This window comes from Parus major, chromosome 9 (genome assembly GCF_001522545.3).
Source record: "Parus major isolate Abel chromosome 9, Parus_major1.1, whole genome shotgun sequence".
Taxonomy (NCBI): Eukaryota; Metazoa; Chordata; class Aves; order Passeriformes; family Paridae; genus Parus; species Parus major.
In genome coordinates this window covers 12,965,491-12,982,388 of record NC_031778.1, presented here as the reverse complement: position 1 = coordinate 12,982,388, position 16,898 = coordinate 12,965,491, and the positions used below count along the sequence as shown (strand labels likewise).

General features: G+C 37.1%; 1 protein-coding gene across 7 annotated transcripts in view; it reads right to left on the bottom strand.

The window, feature by feature from the left end:
• Positions 1–138: 138 nt before the first annotated feature.
• Positions 139–16,898, bottom strand: part of ACAP2 (ArfGAP with coiled-coil, ankyrin repeat and PH domains 2) — a 61,673-nt gene continuing 44,913 nt past the window's right edge. For 4 of the 7 annotated variants that reach the window (XM_015637948.2, XM_015637945.2, XM_015637947.2 and 1 more), the window contains 13 exons: positions 15,897–15,997; positions 14,629–14,734; positions 13,973–14,181; positions 13,686–13,755; positions 12,337–12,431; positions 10,859–11,043; positions 10,419–10,523; positions 9,940–10,032; positions 8,485–8,672; positions 8,047–8,156; positions 7,528–7,638; positions 7,223–7,284; positions 139–3,216 (listed from right to left, as the gene is read on the bottom strand). In XM_015637948.2, coding sequence (XP_015493434.1) covers positions 3,113–3,216; positions 7,223–7,284; positions 7,528–7,638; positions 8,047–8,156; positions 8,485–8,672; positions 9,940–10,032; positions 10,419–10,523; positions 10,859–11,043; positions 12,337–12,431; positions 13,686–13,755; positions 13,973–14,181; positions 14,629–14,734; positions 15,897–15,997 — 1,539 coding nt within the window. In that variant the 3' untranslated portion in view covers positions 139–3,112. The remainder of the gene's footprint in view (positions 3,217–7,222; positions 7,285–7,527; positions 7,639–8,046; positions 8,157–8,484; positions 8,673–9,939; positions 10,033–10,418; positions 10,524–10,858; positions 11,044–12,336; positions 12,432–13,685; positions 13,756–13,972; positions 14,182–14,628; positions 14,735–15,896; positions 15,998–16,898) is intronic. The other 3 variants (XM_015637954.2, XM_015637957.2, XM_015637956.2) reach the window with 1 other exon arrangement.

Sequence of the window (16,898 nt, the reverse complement as noted above, 5' to 3'; positions counted from 1 at the left end):
GCCCGCCCCGCAGCACGGCGGGAGCGGCCGGGCCGGCCCCGCGACACAGCACACACACGGCAGGCAAGGCAAGGCTTACATACTACAGCCGTGCTTAACGCGAGGGAGGGCGGCGGATACAGTCTGTACAGTTACAGCTTAAGGGGGCGAAGGGTTTGTGTACATTTTACTGGTGGAATGCTTAAAAAACACCGAGTACAGAGGAACGCGCGGAGGAAAAAAAAAATAAAAAATTCATTATTTCGGTCTGCTTGAGAAGACGATGATTTCTTGGCGATTTCTGTCAAAACATGGAAAACTTAGGCTTCTAACAGAAAAGTCAGTGAAATTTTTCCTCCTCTATCTCCTTCCATGGGAAGAGAAACAAGAAAATACTGTATACAGAAAGATAAAGCAAGCATCTGAAAGGGTATATACCAAAGTGGTACACTCATCCTTTTCCCCAGTAGTGCCTTTCCAGAGTTGTCCCTGTTTTAAAATTGTGCCTTTGTGTAAGCACAGGAGCAAGGCATGTTGGCTGTCAGACTGCACAAGCCCTTAACTCTAACTTGGGAAAAAGCATCCATAATGAATGGGGCAGAGATTGTAGCCCTAAAAATTGATCCTCAAAATACTTTGTGTATTGAAGAATCAGAATAATTACGTCAGTCCTTGTGACACTGTAAAAGTATCATGTCCTTTGTACTTACATATTACTATTTGCAGTTTCATCAAAGCGCTGTTTCATTGTCAGGGTGTTATTTGAGATTCTCAAGATGAAGCAGCAGAAATAACATTCACAATTTAAAACAGATGGCTGCACAGAAGCACCAAAGTCCTGGAAATATGACATCAACCCTCCACTTGTTCTAGTTCTCACCTTTTTAGTTTAGTGCTACAAAGTTTATGCTCTATCCAGCAGACCTAGTAATTTGGACAACACATGTGTACTGATGTCATAATGCAAAACAGGAGAAACTTCCTCTTGTACAGGGATTTGCTGACAGCAGTTGGAAGGTCTGGTTGCATTTTCTAAAACTATTTCAGCTCAGTATACAAACAGGTAAAATATAAAACCCCACAGAGTGAAAAATGGAGTATTAATATAGTATCCTTTAGCACTCTAACATTAAAAGCCATGAATGGAACAATCCAAAATGTCCAAAATCAGTGGAAAGACTGCTACTGATAGTGACTTCCTGGATCAGGTCCTAATGGGCAGAGAGGCTGAAGTCCACAATGTACTAATGAGCACCTGGAACACGCATCTGTCCAATTGCACCCATTTGCTGGTAAATATTGCTGATTAGGAAGTGTATTATCATTTCATAGGCAGCTATTTAAAAAACAGCTTACTAAAAATTCCTGTTTACAGGTGATATCCTTAAGTTTCTTATTATTCAGACTAAACACACACTTTGAATGGGTAGAATCTGTTTTTCCTACCATAATTAGACCACATACGAAGTAAGAACTGTCTTGTAAGATTCTTCTGCTTGGAAATAAAATCCACTGGACAATTCTACAACACTACTAATTTTGTAGCAATAATAATATGCAGATTTGATACATTATTACATATTTGATGCAAAATTATAAATTGAATTTTAAATTGAAATACCTTCTTAAAACTTCAAATGCCAGAAAGTTTAACTTTACCTTAGTTTACAGATTTCAATTTGTTTTATCCCAGTTTTGCTCATCTTTCCACGAAGAAAAGCCATTTCATTTCCTAATACACTTAAACAGCAGGTTAATACAATGCCACAGCTATTAGGATTACTGAAAACTTACACTGATACTATGTCACCTAAAAACTCTGCTTAAGTTGTCTCCATGGGGCAGGCAAATAGAAGATAAAGAATTGCACCTGCTGGTTTGGGGTTTAGGAGTGTTATTATCTAGGTATAAATAACCTCATACATAAGCATATATCTAGAGACAGCAATTATACATGCACATGGGCAGAATGGGGCTCACTACTGAATAAAGCAAATTGTCTTGCTGCCCTCACAACAGTTGGAGACTGTGCTCATTCATTACTTGACAAAAATGTGCACTGAAATTCTAGTTTTTCTTGTGCTCACCTTAGTTTAGACAACACATAAACATACACATCACTGAGATTATACAAGGGCTACTGCTTCCTGATAGAAAGGACTGATTGCCCTAAATTTAGAGTGGTTGCAAGACATGAGACTTATAGTGAGCTTAGGGCTAGTAATGAGAACAGCAAAAAGTAGAAATAGCCTTTGTACAACTATTCTACACAAATTTTGTTGGCTCAATATTTACTTTCATGTCTTAAATTTCAAGTTTACGTGTCATAATACTACAAACAAACCCCACATCATGTCCAAAAGGATGACATTTATTTTTCATGAAAGGTTCCACATGCTCATTTAGAAGAATACTTGCTGCAGTGAAAGTTTAATTTAAGAGGAAAAGAAAAAAACAAAGGAAAATGAACTGCTCTTAGGAATTTGGTCCCCAGGATATATCCCTTTGTGACTGACCTGCAGTCACCATCATAAAGGCCAGCCTGGTGCTAGGGCTTCCACCATGAAAGAGCTTGCAAAAAGCTGGAGTTATCACATCTGTTATCAACAGCCTACCTCTAACCAGAGTCAATGTAGGAACAAGAGAATCTGTTGAGTTGCAGTTCCACAAATGGAAGGACTACTCAGTAAGTCCTTACCCAATTTCCCTTCCAACCAGTCCCAGAAAATGCAACCTAGACCTTGTCAGAGGCACATTCTTTATGGCAACAGGGGGACAGATGACAGTGGATGACACTGGGTAGCAAAGCTGTTGTGACCATGCTGCAGTGGGAGCCCGCAGCGCTCCAGCCGTGCTCTGCCACCCCCGGTGCGAGCTGCAAACGCTGCGCGTGTAACAGGGGCTGCTTTACACGGAGCTAGCAGGTTCTCAGGGGCTTTAAACATCTTCAGCTGCTGAGGTATATGTACTGTAGAACATAAACCAACTCATACATTTCCCCAGCTACCACAATCTAAAGCTACATCGGAGTGGTCATTTTATCCAAACTATCTAACAAAATGCATACAATTCATTCTGTTAAAGTAAAAAAAGACTTGCACTATAAGCTTCAGGTTCTTTTCCTTCTTGACACTTAAGACTTCTGAGAATCTGACTGCTGGAAGCGGTTTAACTTCTCTGGATTATTTGATGCCATTTGAGAAAAGTCACGAAAAATGTCCTGATAAATTTCATCTCCTAGGTAGGAAAAAAAAAGGGAAACAGTTGTAAACATTTGTAATAGTCAACATCACCCACCATTACACAAATGCCCTATTGTGCTATCAATTACTGTGTAACATTTATTCATGTATGAAGACTGCTTCTAGATGGAGTGATGCTGATGTGAACTCAGAGGGACTGCTTACTTGCATGCATGTTCTGTAGAAGCAAATTAAACAAAGCCAAACTATACCTGAAATAGTACCTCACAGGCAGCCACACAGAGGAAAGTTCAGAGTTAGAAAGGAAAAGTTAAAGCAATTTAAAGCAACTTAAAAAAGAAAAATATTTATTAGCTGTTAGGAATAAAAGAGTAAAATCCTTGTTTTTAAAGGAACTGCTAACCAAGATTCTCTACAGAAAAATAGAATTATGGCATAAATAAAGGTTTACTTAGAAACAGAGATCAGAATTCTTACAGCCAAACAGAACTCTCCAAGAAAGAAACAATCAGCAAGCAATAATATATATATTAAAAAAAAGCAATCTTAAGTAGATAAATTATTGTCCATAAATTATTTTGGTCACTTATTTGGTACTTCAGCAAAAATAAAATTTCTACATTCATTTAATCTACAACTTTCATTACATTTTTCATTTTGATTTAGAAGAACAATGATACTTCCCCTAAAAAGCTTTCTTTCTTTTTTTTTTCCTAAACCTTCACCCTTTGTGCTTAAACACAACCCTATCCCTAGAACATGTTCCAAAATGTGTTCCTCCCCCTCCTCCCTGTCTACACAGGAAAACACATTGAGGACTGATTGCTTGACTTGAGTCATTGCCAAGTCATTCTTTTACCGCTTTAAAATGGACATTTTTCATTCATTTTCACATTCTTTAATCTGTTGTTGCATTTTGGGCCTTGAGTTCAAGTTCTGTTTTAAAACAGAAACCATCATCTTTCATCTTCAAAAGGAATTATATGCATCAAACATTGGGTTAGGTCAGGAGCTATGCAGCCATCCAAGTTTTAGAGTCTTCCCAACACAGATGGCCACACAGGACACAAGACCCCAGCACTACTGTTTCTTGCTGACAGCTTGATTTAATAGCATGACAAAGAAATCAACCCAAAATCTCTCTCATTGTGTACACTGAATATGAAGAATTTTTTTTTTTCTAACATGATTGTGGAAGAAAAGAATGTTTTTGTGCTTAAAAGTTTGCACTACTGGGAAAAGTTACATTGTTTTGTTTTTTTGATTTTTTTTTTATACACATTTCCAGTGTTAAAACTGTTATTCTTTTGGAGATGAGACTCCATTCTTCTAAAAACACTTTCACAAATAATAACTGACCTTCCAGAAATATTTAACATGGCAGTAACACAATTCTTTCCAGACTTTAAAAGATGAATACATTCAATACTGCTCTACCAGGAAAAGTCAGTTCTAGAGAAATTCCTTTTTGGTTTTCAGATTTAATTTCAAGTATGGTGTCCTGCCTATGGCAGGTGGGTTGGAACTAGATGATCTTTAATGTCCCTTCCAACCCAAACCATTCAGTGATTCAGTGTTCCAGAGATGAAGCAGGCACAGGACAGGTTTTATTGTAACAGCTTGTGAGAGCTGCTTGCTCTGGGAGACCAGCACAGAATGGAGCTGTAACATTCACCAAAAGAACAGCTATGAAGGGCCAAGAATTAGGCTTCTGTGATAAAAGCAATTTTGCTTCTAGTACAGAAGTGGGTTCCACTGGTGAATGAGAACTGCAGTTCAAGTTTCCACACTTGGTTCTTTCAAATTAACTTGAAAGAAAAAAAAGCTATTTTTGCAAGATACATTGTGGCTCTGGCTTTGTCTCTATTACATAACAAAATTATTACATACAAAAATAGACTAAAATAAAGTGCCCCTTTAGTTTGTATGTCGCATTAAAATTATAAATACTGTAAACCTTATCATTATTTTAAAGTTATACTTTAAAGTTGAATTCTGGAAGTTCCCTATTCAAGCAATGTTTTCCCTAAAGTGCAGATTCTATGTACAAAAATACTGTAACACTGCTTTACAATTTAACACCAGAATAACTCAAAAGGCACACATCATACATTCAAGAAAAGGTAGGAAGAAAAAGTAGCAATGCTAATATCAAAGAGTTAGCAAGATGTACTGTAGCACCAGGAGATGAGCAGTCAAGTATTATACAGAAACAGTACTACGGTGCATATGGCTTCTACCATCAGAAACAACCTTTTAAAGCTGGTTTCAGCTAGTTCCCATTCCAGGGATGTTTTGGAAGACCAACTGTACCTTGCAAAGCAATATTCATTCTCTCAGTAGCTCAAACTAGCCATATATATTAAAATTATCAATTTTGATGCCATTAAGCTACATGAGCAATTGTTTATCAGCTGCATTGCTAGAGCTGAGAAGTAGGCAGTTGGTTTCACTCTGATGGCAGCAAACTCATACAATGATATTTACCCTCACTTAGCTACCAGCAAATATACAATTGTCCTGAAAATCTTATTTCCTTCTGGAATCATAATTTTGGAAAACTGGAGTTCTAAAGCAAGGGCAGTGCAGATAATTTAACATGTATATGCAGTGGAAAAGACCTGCATCCCTTAAAACCACAGGAAGGTGTGACACCTCATAGCAGCAGACAGGTTTGTGCTTACACTGACACAACCCTTCTATAGCAGACACAAATTCAAAAATTTCAAAATCTATAGCAGACACAATTCAAAATGCTCAAATATTGACTTCAACTTTTAAAAGAGACTTTAACAAGTAACAGTGAAGGGGGCAGAGCTGTGCCCTGTATGTATTGTATCCAAAGATACAGTAAGTTCTGGCTGGGACTCTAAGCTACAGCTTGTGGCATTAATTTCAGAAGTTACTCTAATGAGAGCCTCCCCCTGATTTTGGGCTAACTCTGCCTGTTGTGGCAAAACTACTCTTCACTGTCAATCTCACCTTACCAGCTGTATAAATTATCTCAATGAGACTGCATCAACTGCCGTCTCTAGAGTCTGATGTTCCAATCTGGTAACATCCCCCCCTGCCCAATCCTCATGAATCAGTGGAAAACACATAAGGGCTTTATAGGAGTGCACTGAGAGTACTCAGCACTCAACCTGAAAAATAAGGTTCACCTTTCACTTCTGCCCCAAACAACAGGGTGTTTTTAGCTGTCCAACTTCACAATTAAGTGTGCCTTCATTATGGGTATTTGCATGACTTTGATTAAATTACCTTCCTATGGAAGCAAGTATCACATCAGAACATGGTGTAAATTAGGACTGAGAATAAAGCTGCACATATGCATAAAATATAATTTGTTACTTTCTTGCTGGAGTTGGCTCAAGTATCTGCCAGCTTCTATTTGTTTTTTAACCTAACAGAAAGAATCTGCATATAAAAATACATACTTAAGAATGACTGTTTTGTTTCTTATTAGTATCTTAACAAATAAAAATATTTAAAAATAAAATTTAAGGAAATAATACTCTCCTGTTTCTGTCTGGAGTCAATTTGAAATATTTGAAGTACATTTTTTACATTGGTGTGCAAGAACTTTTTTCTTAAAAAAAGAAAAAGCAGACCATTCCACAGGAAGGAGAGAATGGTGTCTTGGAATAAGATGAACTCTTCAACTGTCTCTGAGCAGGCTGAGTCAGAAAGCTACTACTAAATAATGTCAGGTAAATCCTAACGTTACACAAATGTCAATGGAACAGCAATAGGAGAAAACTCTGGACAACTACCAGCAAAACAGGGTGGTCATGGCTGTAGTAATGCACTGCTATAATGATGCTCTTTAAACAGTCTCCTTTTAGGTTCCCTAAGTACTCTGACAAAGTCACACCACTTAATTTCAATGAAACTTTAGAATGTGTTGATTTATAAAAAACATTTTTGTATGAAGCAATCTTAAATTTCCCTCAGACACTAAGAATCTAATTGTAAACTGATAAATTCCTGTATACACTTCTTATACTGCATTTCAGTGTGGTTATTAGTAGAGTATTGACCTGGCTGCCCATAGAGTCCTTCTGATTCACGCATTTCTTCATTCATCCTTGCTAAACGCAACCTGCCATTCAGAAAACAAAAGGAACAATGTCATCTTTAAAGCACAAAAAAAATTATAATGCTCTACTACTACGCTCTCCTGAATCTCACATCAAAGAGGTCATGTATGGATAGAGTGTTTTGGTTACTCTTTTGTTCCCCCCTGTTTTTATGTAAAGGAATTTTGACATTTCTTGTACTTTTAACTTGAAACTGACTAGCAAAATCTAAGTTGTCTAGTCAGAAAACAGAATGTACAACTTACAGTGTTACAATATCTGCATTTGCAGCTTCCACTGCTATACTCAATGGATCTTTCCCCTCTTCATCAGTGGCATGCTGATTTGCTCCTCGTTTTAGGAATAAGCACACTTGTCTGTTTATTAAAAAAAAACATTGAAGAATATTTTTGAATATATTTCCTTTGAATAAAGGAAAAAAGCTAATAAAGTCAAGATACAATGCATTTACTTTAAATCACCAAATGACTCATTTATATCAAAATGAGAGTTATATTTATATCAAAATAGTGCAGGTCATCTAGGACATGCTAACAGTAATAAGCAAGCCATTTATTTAATCCACATTAGAGAACATGTGTGTTTTGCTAGTGGATGAGACTGATAAATCAAGATATTATTTCCTCTCACAACCAGAGCTTAAGAAAAACTTGTATCACCTGAAATAGTATTAAAGTATCAGAATATCTGGGGCAATGAAGAAGCTTCACATGAACAACTACAGTAAAGGATGGCCATGTACAAATTCTGGGGTAGTGAGTTACCCAGTGTGTCCTAGAACTGTGGCATGGTGCAGGGGCCCCCTTCCTTTCATGTCTCGGATGTTCACATTGGCCCCATTCTGCAGCAGAAATTCACAAGTAACCAATGAACCCTATGGAATCAAAACAAAGAAACAACTCAGAACCAGATTTCTAGAACCAAACCAAACCTCTTCTGTCTTCTCACCACTGAGCCACCCAGCAAAGGAAACAAAACAGAGTTGCTTCCATATCAACTTAAAACACTACTAGGACAGAGAATTCCAAACAAAGTAGGAAAAAAATATTTCAGAAACAACTCTGAAAGAACACTGTAAACATAGTTTAAGCATCACATTATCATTCATTAGGGAAGCAAGCAGCTCAAAAGGAACAGTGACACAGAAATATCATTATTTCCCTTGCTCTCCTCCCCCATCACCAGTGCTGTATATCACATACCCCTCGCACTGCCTGAATGAGTGGTGTTGCTTTGTTCTCCTCCACGTTGACCCAGTTTACTTCAGCTCCATGAGCCAATGCTTCTGCCATGTGAGGAAGATTTTTCTCAAAGGCAGCTTGATACAACTGCAATCCTGGATTAGGCTGCTTGGAGTCACAGAACACTGGAGATTCTTGCTTGTCTCCTTCTAAGAAGAAAAAAAATTGCTTACCTAATTCCTGTTTTCACAAGGTACCTCCTGGAATTCTGATCAAAACATTTCTCTGGCAATAAGTGGCTCAGCTTTTGCAGAATGCTACGTATTGTTGCCCCATTATGCCTGGGGAATTCACAGCCTTTAGCTCCAGCATTTAGGCAGAGTCTCTTCACAGAACTATTACTGCACAGAAAACATTCTCTCTACATTACTGGCACATGTGTATACACTTCAATGTACATATTCCATTTAATTTCTAAGGAATTGTTTAGGGTTTGGAGTGTGTTTTACTGTAAACAGCAAGATATGAATAAAACTCATGTTCTGCAGGGATGTAGTCATACAAATATATCTTTATCTGCAATATACTCATACCTGAGTATGAGACTAATACTGTTCTGATCTAATTTTTGTTAATAGATACCATTGTCATTTACCAATTACTTGCTGTGGCTATAATCTTTTTCTCTTCATCTCAAAAATGGTTATTTTTCTTCACTCCCAGAGTGAAGTCTGGGAGATAAAGATGTAGTTACATAAAAACTTCTGTGAGTTACAGCATCATAAATGTTTCTACAACATAATCAAAAAGATCCAAGGCACATGCTGCCTGCCTGCTATAACACCTGTGAACTACTGGATTTAAAACATACCTTTAAAAGAGTGCTCTGATGTAGAAGAATAAGTCTGCTTTTATATAAATAAGTGTTTTGGAAATTTTGAGGAGCTATACTCAGTCTGTCAGAACAGCATGCTAAAATGAGCAAATAATTTCATTCATCATCTTACAGAACTTCTAAGTTGAGGGAATGATGTTTAAAGACTTGGTTAATTCCACATAAATAAGAAACAGAAAAATTGAGCAAGAATGCACAAATAACACATAAAAGCCCATTATCTCTGACTCAATAAAAATTCTATCTCTGTGGATTTATTTATTTATATAAGTATAATTCATTTCTCTGGAGTCTTTTCTTTCTCAAAATGCAGCATTTCTCTATCTGCAAAAAAGTCAATGTTTTGGGATCGGTCTCATCTGACTGGAAAAAAACACAGTTCTTTGAACCCATTTAGAAGGATTACATGCCATTTTTGGTGCAAGCCCAAAGGAAAGATCACTAGGGCAAATTTTACCCTTGCTAAAAGCATTTCAACCAGGATAGCGGACATGAATTGTATCGCCATGAATTAATCTTTTTTACAAAACATGCTGCCAAAGTGATTAAATTTTCATCTTGAAGTGCAAAGCCTAACACACCTGGTTCATACAAACTGTTGGCTGATATAGTAGAGGCAAGGTGTTCTCTGCTGTCATCAGTGCTCGGCTGGATCCCACTGTCACTGCTTCGGACTGTTTTGGGGAGAGACTGCAATTACTATGCAGAGCTGAAGCTACTTGATCCTCACAGATACCATGATAATAAAGCAAGCTCTTATACTTGGTCCTGAACACAATTTTTAAAAAATGGCTTGTTCTTGTTCAGCATTCTTAATGCATCCATAGAAAAATATGAAGTCACATTTTGTAACCGTAACATTTACAAATAATAATAATAAATGTCAAAGATAATTAGAAATAAAAAAAAAAATCAGGATAAGTAAAAAAGCTTAAATTATTTCATGAAAATACGAAGCAATGCAGCAGCCTGGAGACAATAGATTGAAGCAGGGAGATGGCCACAACACACAATGGATCACTAGTGCAAATACTGAACACGCCACAGCTGTAGTACTTACTACTACGGAGTTTTGAAGAGGTATCAAAGTAGGAGAAGAGTGAATCAAGTTCATCAGGACAGAACAGAGACTCCCGCCTCGCCTCGTCGCTACTTACAGCAACCGCTGGGACATGCAGGTTAGCAAAGCACAAAGCAGGCAGTAAGGAAGGGATAGGGCAGGAAAGAACGTTATTGGAAAAATCAAGAAGGATGAAAATACCGAGGAAAGAAGGTGGTTAATATGATTCTGAATTATAAGCATCCCCATTCCAAATCCTTCCTCCTATAAAAATGCACATCTCTGAAGCAGTGTTTTCTCCCCTACACTTACACTAGGCTACAATCCTTTAAAAACCAGATTCCAAATTCTCTGCACGAGGCAGAAGTAAATTAATATAAAAACATGTTACCTTAAAAAGAAAATGGGTAATACAGCTAAGGAAAGAAGTGTGTAAATACCTCTTCGGGATGCTGCACCTTGCTCCCCTGCCAAAAGGGATTTTTCAGGGCCACTGTGCCTTTTCTCATCCTGTCTTGGAGGTAAAACTTTTGTTCCAGTCTCAGGCAGAGGTACTGATGCAGCTTGCTTCTCTACAAACTTTCTTTCCACATATTTTGCTCTGATGTATGCCTCCTTCTCCTGCCTGTCATATACAAAATCCCTGGAGTTAATAAGCTTTTATTTTAGTATTTTCATGTATTAAACAAATGTCTATTTTGTACAAAGTCAGTAACCAAGACTGTAGAAAGGCATTGCACATAAGACACACCTATAGCACATTTTCAGAAAGATGCAAAGCACACTGTCGCTTTCTGTATTCTTGATTAAAATTTGCATAAGGCTCAAAATAATTTTGTTAAGTTCACAAACATATATTTACTTTCAGACTTTGGAAAGGTATGTGGAAGAAATAAGCATTAGTTACCCTATGTTACCTGTATTAAACCTTTATATGTGTTTACTTTGTTAATAACCTATTAATAAACATATACTTAGTTTCTTATGTAAATATGAATTGCAACATCTGTTATGGGAACATTAAGATTACACAAGAAAACAGTAACAAGCCTTAGGTAGGCACAGCCATCAATTCCATATCACATACTGAAGTATTTTTCCTTGTAACCTGAGGTTCTTACCTTAAGACCCAATAGCAGCTGTGCCAAACTGATAAAAGGGGCTGTAATTATTACATTAAAACTGCTGAAAAGCAGTTACCACTAGAAGGAATATCTAGAAAATCTCCTACTTTGTTTATACTATCATCACTGTCTCCAAATTGCCAACACTTCATAAAATGCAGTTTTCTATATGATAAAACTGCTGGGCAGCAAGCAGCACAGAACTGGAAAGGTAGTAAAAAAGCAAATTTAAGAGACTTCCTATACAGCAGCACAAAACATTGGGAATCTACCTTCAAACACAAATTAGCATCAGAGAAATAGAAGCCAGAAGCACAATGATTTGAAGGCTGCTGTAAAGCAGCAGAACTCATGTACAATGTAGGTAGGAAGATGAGAACATTCTGAGGATCAGGGAACAAAAGTCAAATGGAAGAACAAAGTCACTGTAAACAAAAGGAACAGCCACAGGCTCCTTCCAGGAGCACTTACACACCGAGTACAGCTGGCTGAGCTGGTACCCAGCAGAGAGGAAACAAAATCCACATGTCTACAGTGAAGCTCTAGAGATGTTATCAAAAGGTGGGAGTGAGATCACAAAAAGAACGAATGAACAGGAGAAGCAGAAAGGGACCAATAGAAGGAATACCCAATAAAGAGAGTGAGAAAAGGGAGAGAGCAATATATTCTGGTGATACAGGGAAATGAATACACTAAAGGAGTGTAACACAGTTAAGTGGCAGCATCTTTTACAGGTGGAGGCTGAAGGAAGCAACAATAAAAGGAAGCAACAGGCACTGCTGGTAAAATACTACCTTTGACTTCCAGATTGTGGCTTCTTTACTCCCACTTTTTCCAACTTCGCTTCATATATTCTATTTATAACATCATTTCCCAATTCACACATAAGCTATAAAGCAAAATAAATAAATTCAAATATAGTTGAAAAAAGCTTTAGCTACCTATTCAGTTGTTTTTAACCTCACTCAGCTTATACTTACATCTTAGTGTTTTCACTGGTAAAAGTACACTTACAGTAATAAGCATGATAATAATGAAATAATCAGTGAATAGAGAGACCAAATTCTGATTAATATAACAAAAAAAGAGTCACTTGTAAAGTGCCTGAAAAAACAACCACCAGATTGCAGTACAGGTGCAGAATGGCACCTCATTAACAAAAGTGCTTTTCCACCATCTTTGCCAGGAGCTGTTCTTACCCCATCAGCAAAAGACAATTCAACCAATTGTATTCCACCTTACCCAATGAACATTTTTGCTAAACCATAATCTGATACAACTACAGAAAAAGAACAAAGACAAAAGCCCACTTACAGGAGAATTTAACCCTATTGATAGCAATGAACTGAATTCTTGTTTCTAACACCAGGTAGAATGCTTAGTTCTGGTATTTACATGAATACTGTAAGAGGTATAGCTTTTTTTCTTTTAGAGTGGGAGTGGAGGGTTGGTTGGTTGTTTTCTCAGCGTGAACACATTGATAAAAAATTTATTAACCACAAAGCACATTGTCTTTTGATTGTACAGAATAGAGAAGCAATTCCTAAGTGCCAGAACATCACAGCTAGAAGCAAATGCTTTGCATGAGCTATCCAGCTGCACACATGCATCCATACATGAGTTCTTATTTCAGAATTTCAGTGTCACATGACTTTTCTAACTATGGTTCAAGCTAGAAATGTAGTATACAAATAGCACACAAGAGCAGTTGCACGAGTATTCTCCTATGGCTGGAAACATCTCACTGTAAAGAGCTGACATCAAATTTTTGAGTATGATCATGCTTTAGAGGCTGATATATCACTTCCAAAATTTTCAGCCCACTGAAAGACATTAGTGGTTTGTAAACAGATTTGCCTTTTTGTATGTTGAAACTATCAGATGAAACTTGCTACTCAGAGTGCACTTGGGAACCTGAAGGTGTTGTAAGTTGTTCTGCATTGCAAGTTTGCAGCACAAATTACTATGGAGTATAAAAAAGTGTGAATTAAAATAAACCAACACACAACTATAAACATTTTCTGCTCAAACTGCAAGACATGCACTGGGTACAAATGTGCTTCCTGCATTGAAATTTCTGATTCAGAGGCTTTCGAACAACAATCTAAGTACCAAATAAAAACCTGTTTCAAAAATACTGTACCTTTAGGAGTTCAGGTTCCCATGAATCCAGAGTTAAAGATCTTACTTTTGAAAAATGGACTCCCAAGCTCCTAAACAACATGGAAAAAAACATTAACCTGTAACTACACATTATATCTTAGCTCAAACAGATTTACCATTAATTTATGCAAATAAAGCAGCTACCTTAATTCTATCTACAAACAAGGGTCTCTAATTTTCTTTCAATATACCTTTGAAGAGGCAAACACCACCTTTCCTAATTAAGCCAATGCACAAATCAAAAGCAGTTGTGAGGAGTTCCCCAACCTGTGTATCCCAGAGCACTCGATGCACAGGGTGATTCCCAGGTTGATACTGGCCCAGCGAGGATCTGCCAAACCACAGTCACAGCAGGCAGCATTACCAGGAATACACTGGACTCGCTGCAGAGCACTCTCTCCTTTCAACAGCTTCTCTTTGGTCTCACTCCCAGATTCTAGGCTCCCAGTAGAAGGGGATGATTTCTTTTCCTGTTTCTAAAAGAGAAAAGACACAAACAAACTAATTAAGAGACACATGCTAAACTAAAGAAATTGAAGTCTCACAGATAATAACTGTGCACTAAAATCCATGAAAGGCTCTTCGGCCAAGGAAAGCCACAGAACTAAAAAAGAATGTTTAGGTTTTTAGGAGATAATATAAAACTGAATATAAGACTATCCTATGATTTTTAATCACACTACAGAAAAACCTCAAAAAAACATATAGGACATAGTAACATTAACATGGTGATGTGAAAGACAAATCAGATATAATTTACAATCTTCAAAATTTCATTGCTTTTCCACTGGAAGACAAACAATGGATTGGTTTTTTTCTTCCCTCTCTATTTCTTCTTCTCTCTCTATTAAAGAAGGTTTTATATATTTAAAATTTTCAGGATCTAAAGGGGAGGTTGTTTTTTGGTGGATTGTTAAACTCACCTCAGATTCATCCCCTTTCTCTCTATATGCTGTGGCAATACTGGTCTGAACAGCCTTAATCCACGCCTGCCGCAGCTTTTCCGAGTCAGCCTGAAGCATGCAGCTCCTGTGACAAATCAAAGTACTCAGAGACAGTGGCCAAGCAGCTAACATCCAACAACACATTGCTGCTTAGGGGTCTGCTTTTATGGTTATACTTATATAACAAGTATATTGTTTAGTAGGCATCATTTAATACACACATTTATTTTAAGATAACAAAGCAGCTGAGCCTTTGTGAGCTGCAAACTCCTTATTTCAAAATTATTTGCAAGTAATGCTAATAGATACAGAAATGACTTTTCCAAAAACACTGACAATGGCTTAGCTTCCTATTCCTTTCCTTATTCCAGATTTTTTTTTTCTATCCTCAAATGCATTTTATCCCCATGACACAAGACACAGGTATCAGTTCTTGAAAACGCAATTTCATTCACTGAGATCAAGAGAGAGTAACTTGAAAGTTCTCTGACAAAGAATGAACTACTTTTCTCATCAACAGTAAAAGAACCAGGTCATGAAGTATAAAACTGTTCCAACACTTATGGGTTGAAAAAGCACAGCAAGCAAGATGCATGTTATATAGTGACCCACGACTGAGAATGCAAACATCAGGATGGACAGCAATCTACTCAGAAGAGAGATGTAAGGAGGAATGGAGAGTGCAGATGACCTCGTATCAAAAACTAAAATATGGTTATATCTCAAAATCACTAATGAGGAATCCATGACCTGCCCTTGCTGTGGCAGGATGCCAAAATTCCCTAAGTACAGCCAATGCACTGCTAGAGCTGATAAATAATTTTATTTGGTAGTTTCATTTAATGCATTCTGAAGTATAATTCTACATCACTGAGACAACAGCTTATTTATGTGCTTCTCTCTCATTGGACCAATCAGAAATGTGGATAAACTGAGACCAATTTTCTACATTACTAAGCAGCTGATAGTATCAGCTACTACTAAGCCACAGCAGAGCTCTGCACCACAAGCTATTTATGCAAAAAGCACAAGAATGCATGTTTATTTTAATGCCAAAAGTAAACTAAATACCAGGGACACTTCTCACAGCATCACTTACTCTCAGCCAAAATTTCAGAGTACAGAATTTTTCAGATACTTTTACTGTTCTGATCTATCCCAAGAGAAATGTTCATCTTACATTTTAAAACAACTACATGTAATGATTTTTTTATTTTTAATAAACATACTCCATTGCTTCTCCTTACTTTGTTGGAGAAACCACCTCAAAACAGAAACGTCTTTCTATGTCTTCACAGTGTTTAACTGTGCAGAGCCGCAAGTCTTCAACAACTACTGTAGGATTATCCTAAGAGACAAAAGTTAACAAAAATGTCACAGAGAAAAAACAATATAGTTGATAATAATTAAATCCTGAATTATTAATGAATTAATTCTATTTGCCTGGTTACACTAATTTTTTTCTTCCAAAAATAAAATTTGGAGAATTTCTTTTTACCTACAATTCAATCTACTGAATAATCAATACCTTAAATTTAAACAACAGTACTCAAACTACAAATATACTCTAAGAAATGCAATTAACTCACAAATCAGAGAAGTTGTACCTAAATCAGCAGTATTTAAGTGCCAAATAAAAAAACAAACAACCAGATGCTGAATGCAGTGGTTTTGAAAATTTGATTCAATTCATAAGAATTACATTCTGAGCTATCAGCACTTTAAAGGTGCAGTTAAAAAAAAGATCAACAAGAATTTACGAACACAAAATGCCCAACCAAACATGCTCACACAAACTCAACTGTGTTGCCTTTCCAACCACAGAAATTAAGTCCCTTGATTTGACAGCATCAGATAACAAGGAACACTCTCTGATCCCAGTCTGTTTGCAGTTAAGAGGAATTAATTGCCTTAAGCTCTTGCTTCCTTTTTCCCCACTGTCTCCATACAGTCTCTACTTCTTTCCGACCTGAAGAACAGCTACAGCTCCTTGGTGCAAAAGCAGATTGTAGAACAACAAACAAAGGAGCAGGGGCCCAAAACCTGACTGAAAAGGCTTCTATGGCTTGAGGCAGAGCAGGACTTGCTGCTTTAACATAAAACTGCTGCACTTCTCACAAGCAACAAAGCAGACACTGACTGCTAAACCACTGTGCATTTTCAATACTAAATACATGTAGATAGAAGCCCTGACTGCTTCGTAACAGCAGCTTTCATGCTTTTTTCCCCTAGTTGCTGAATTGGGTGTG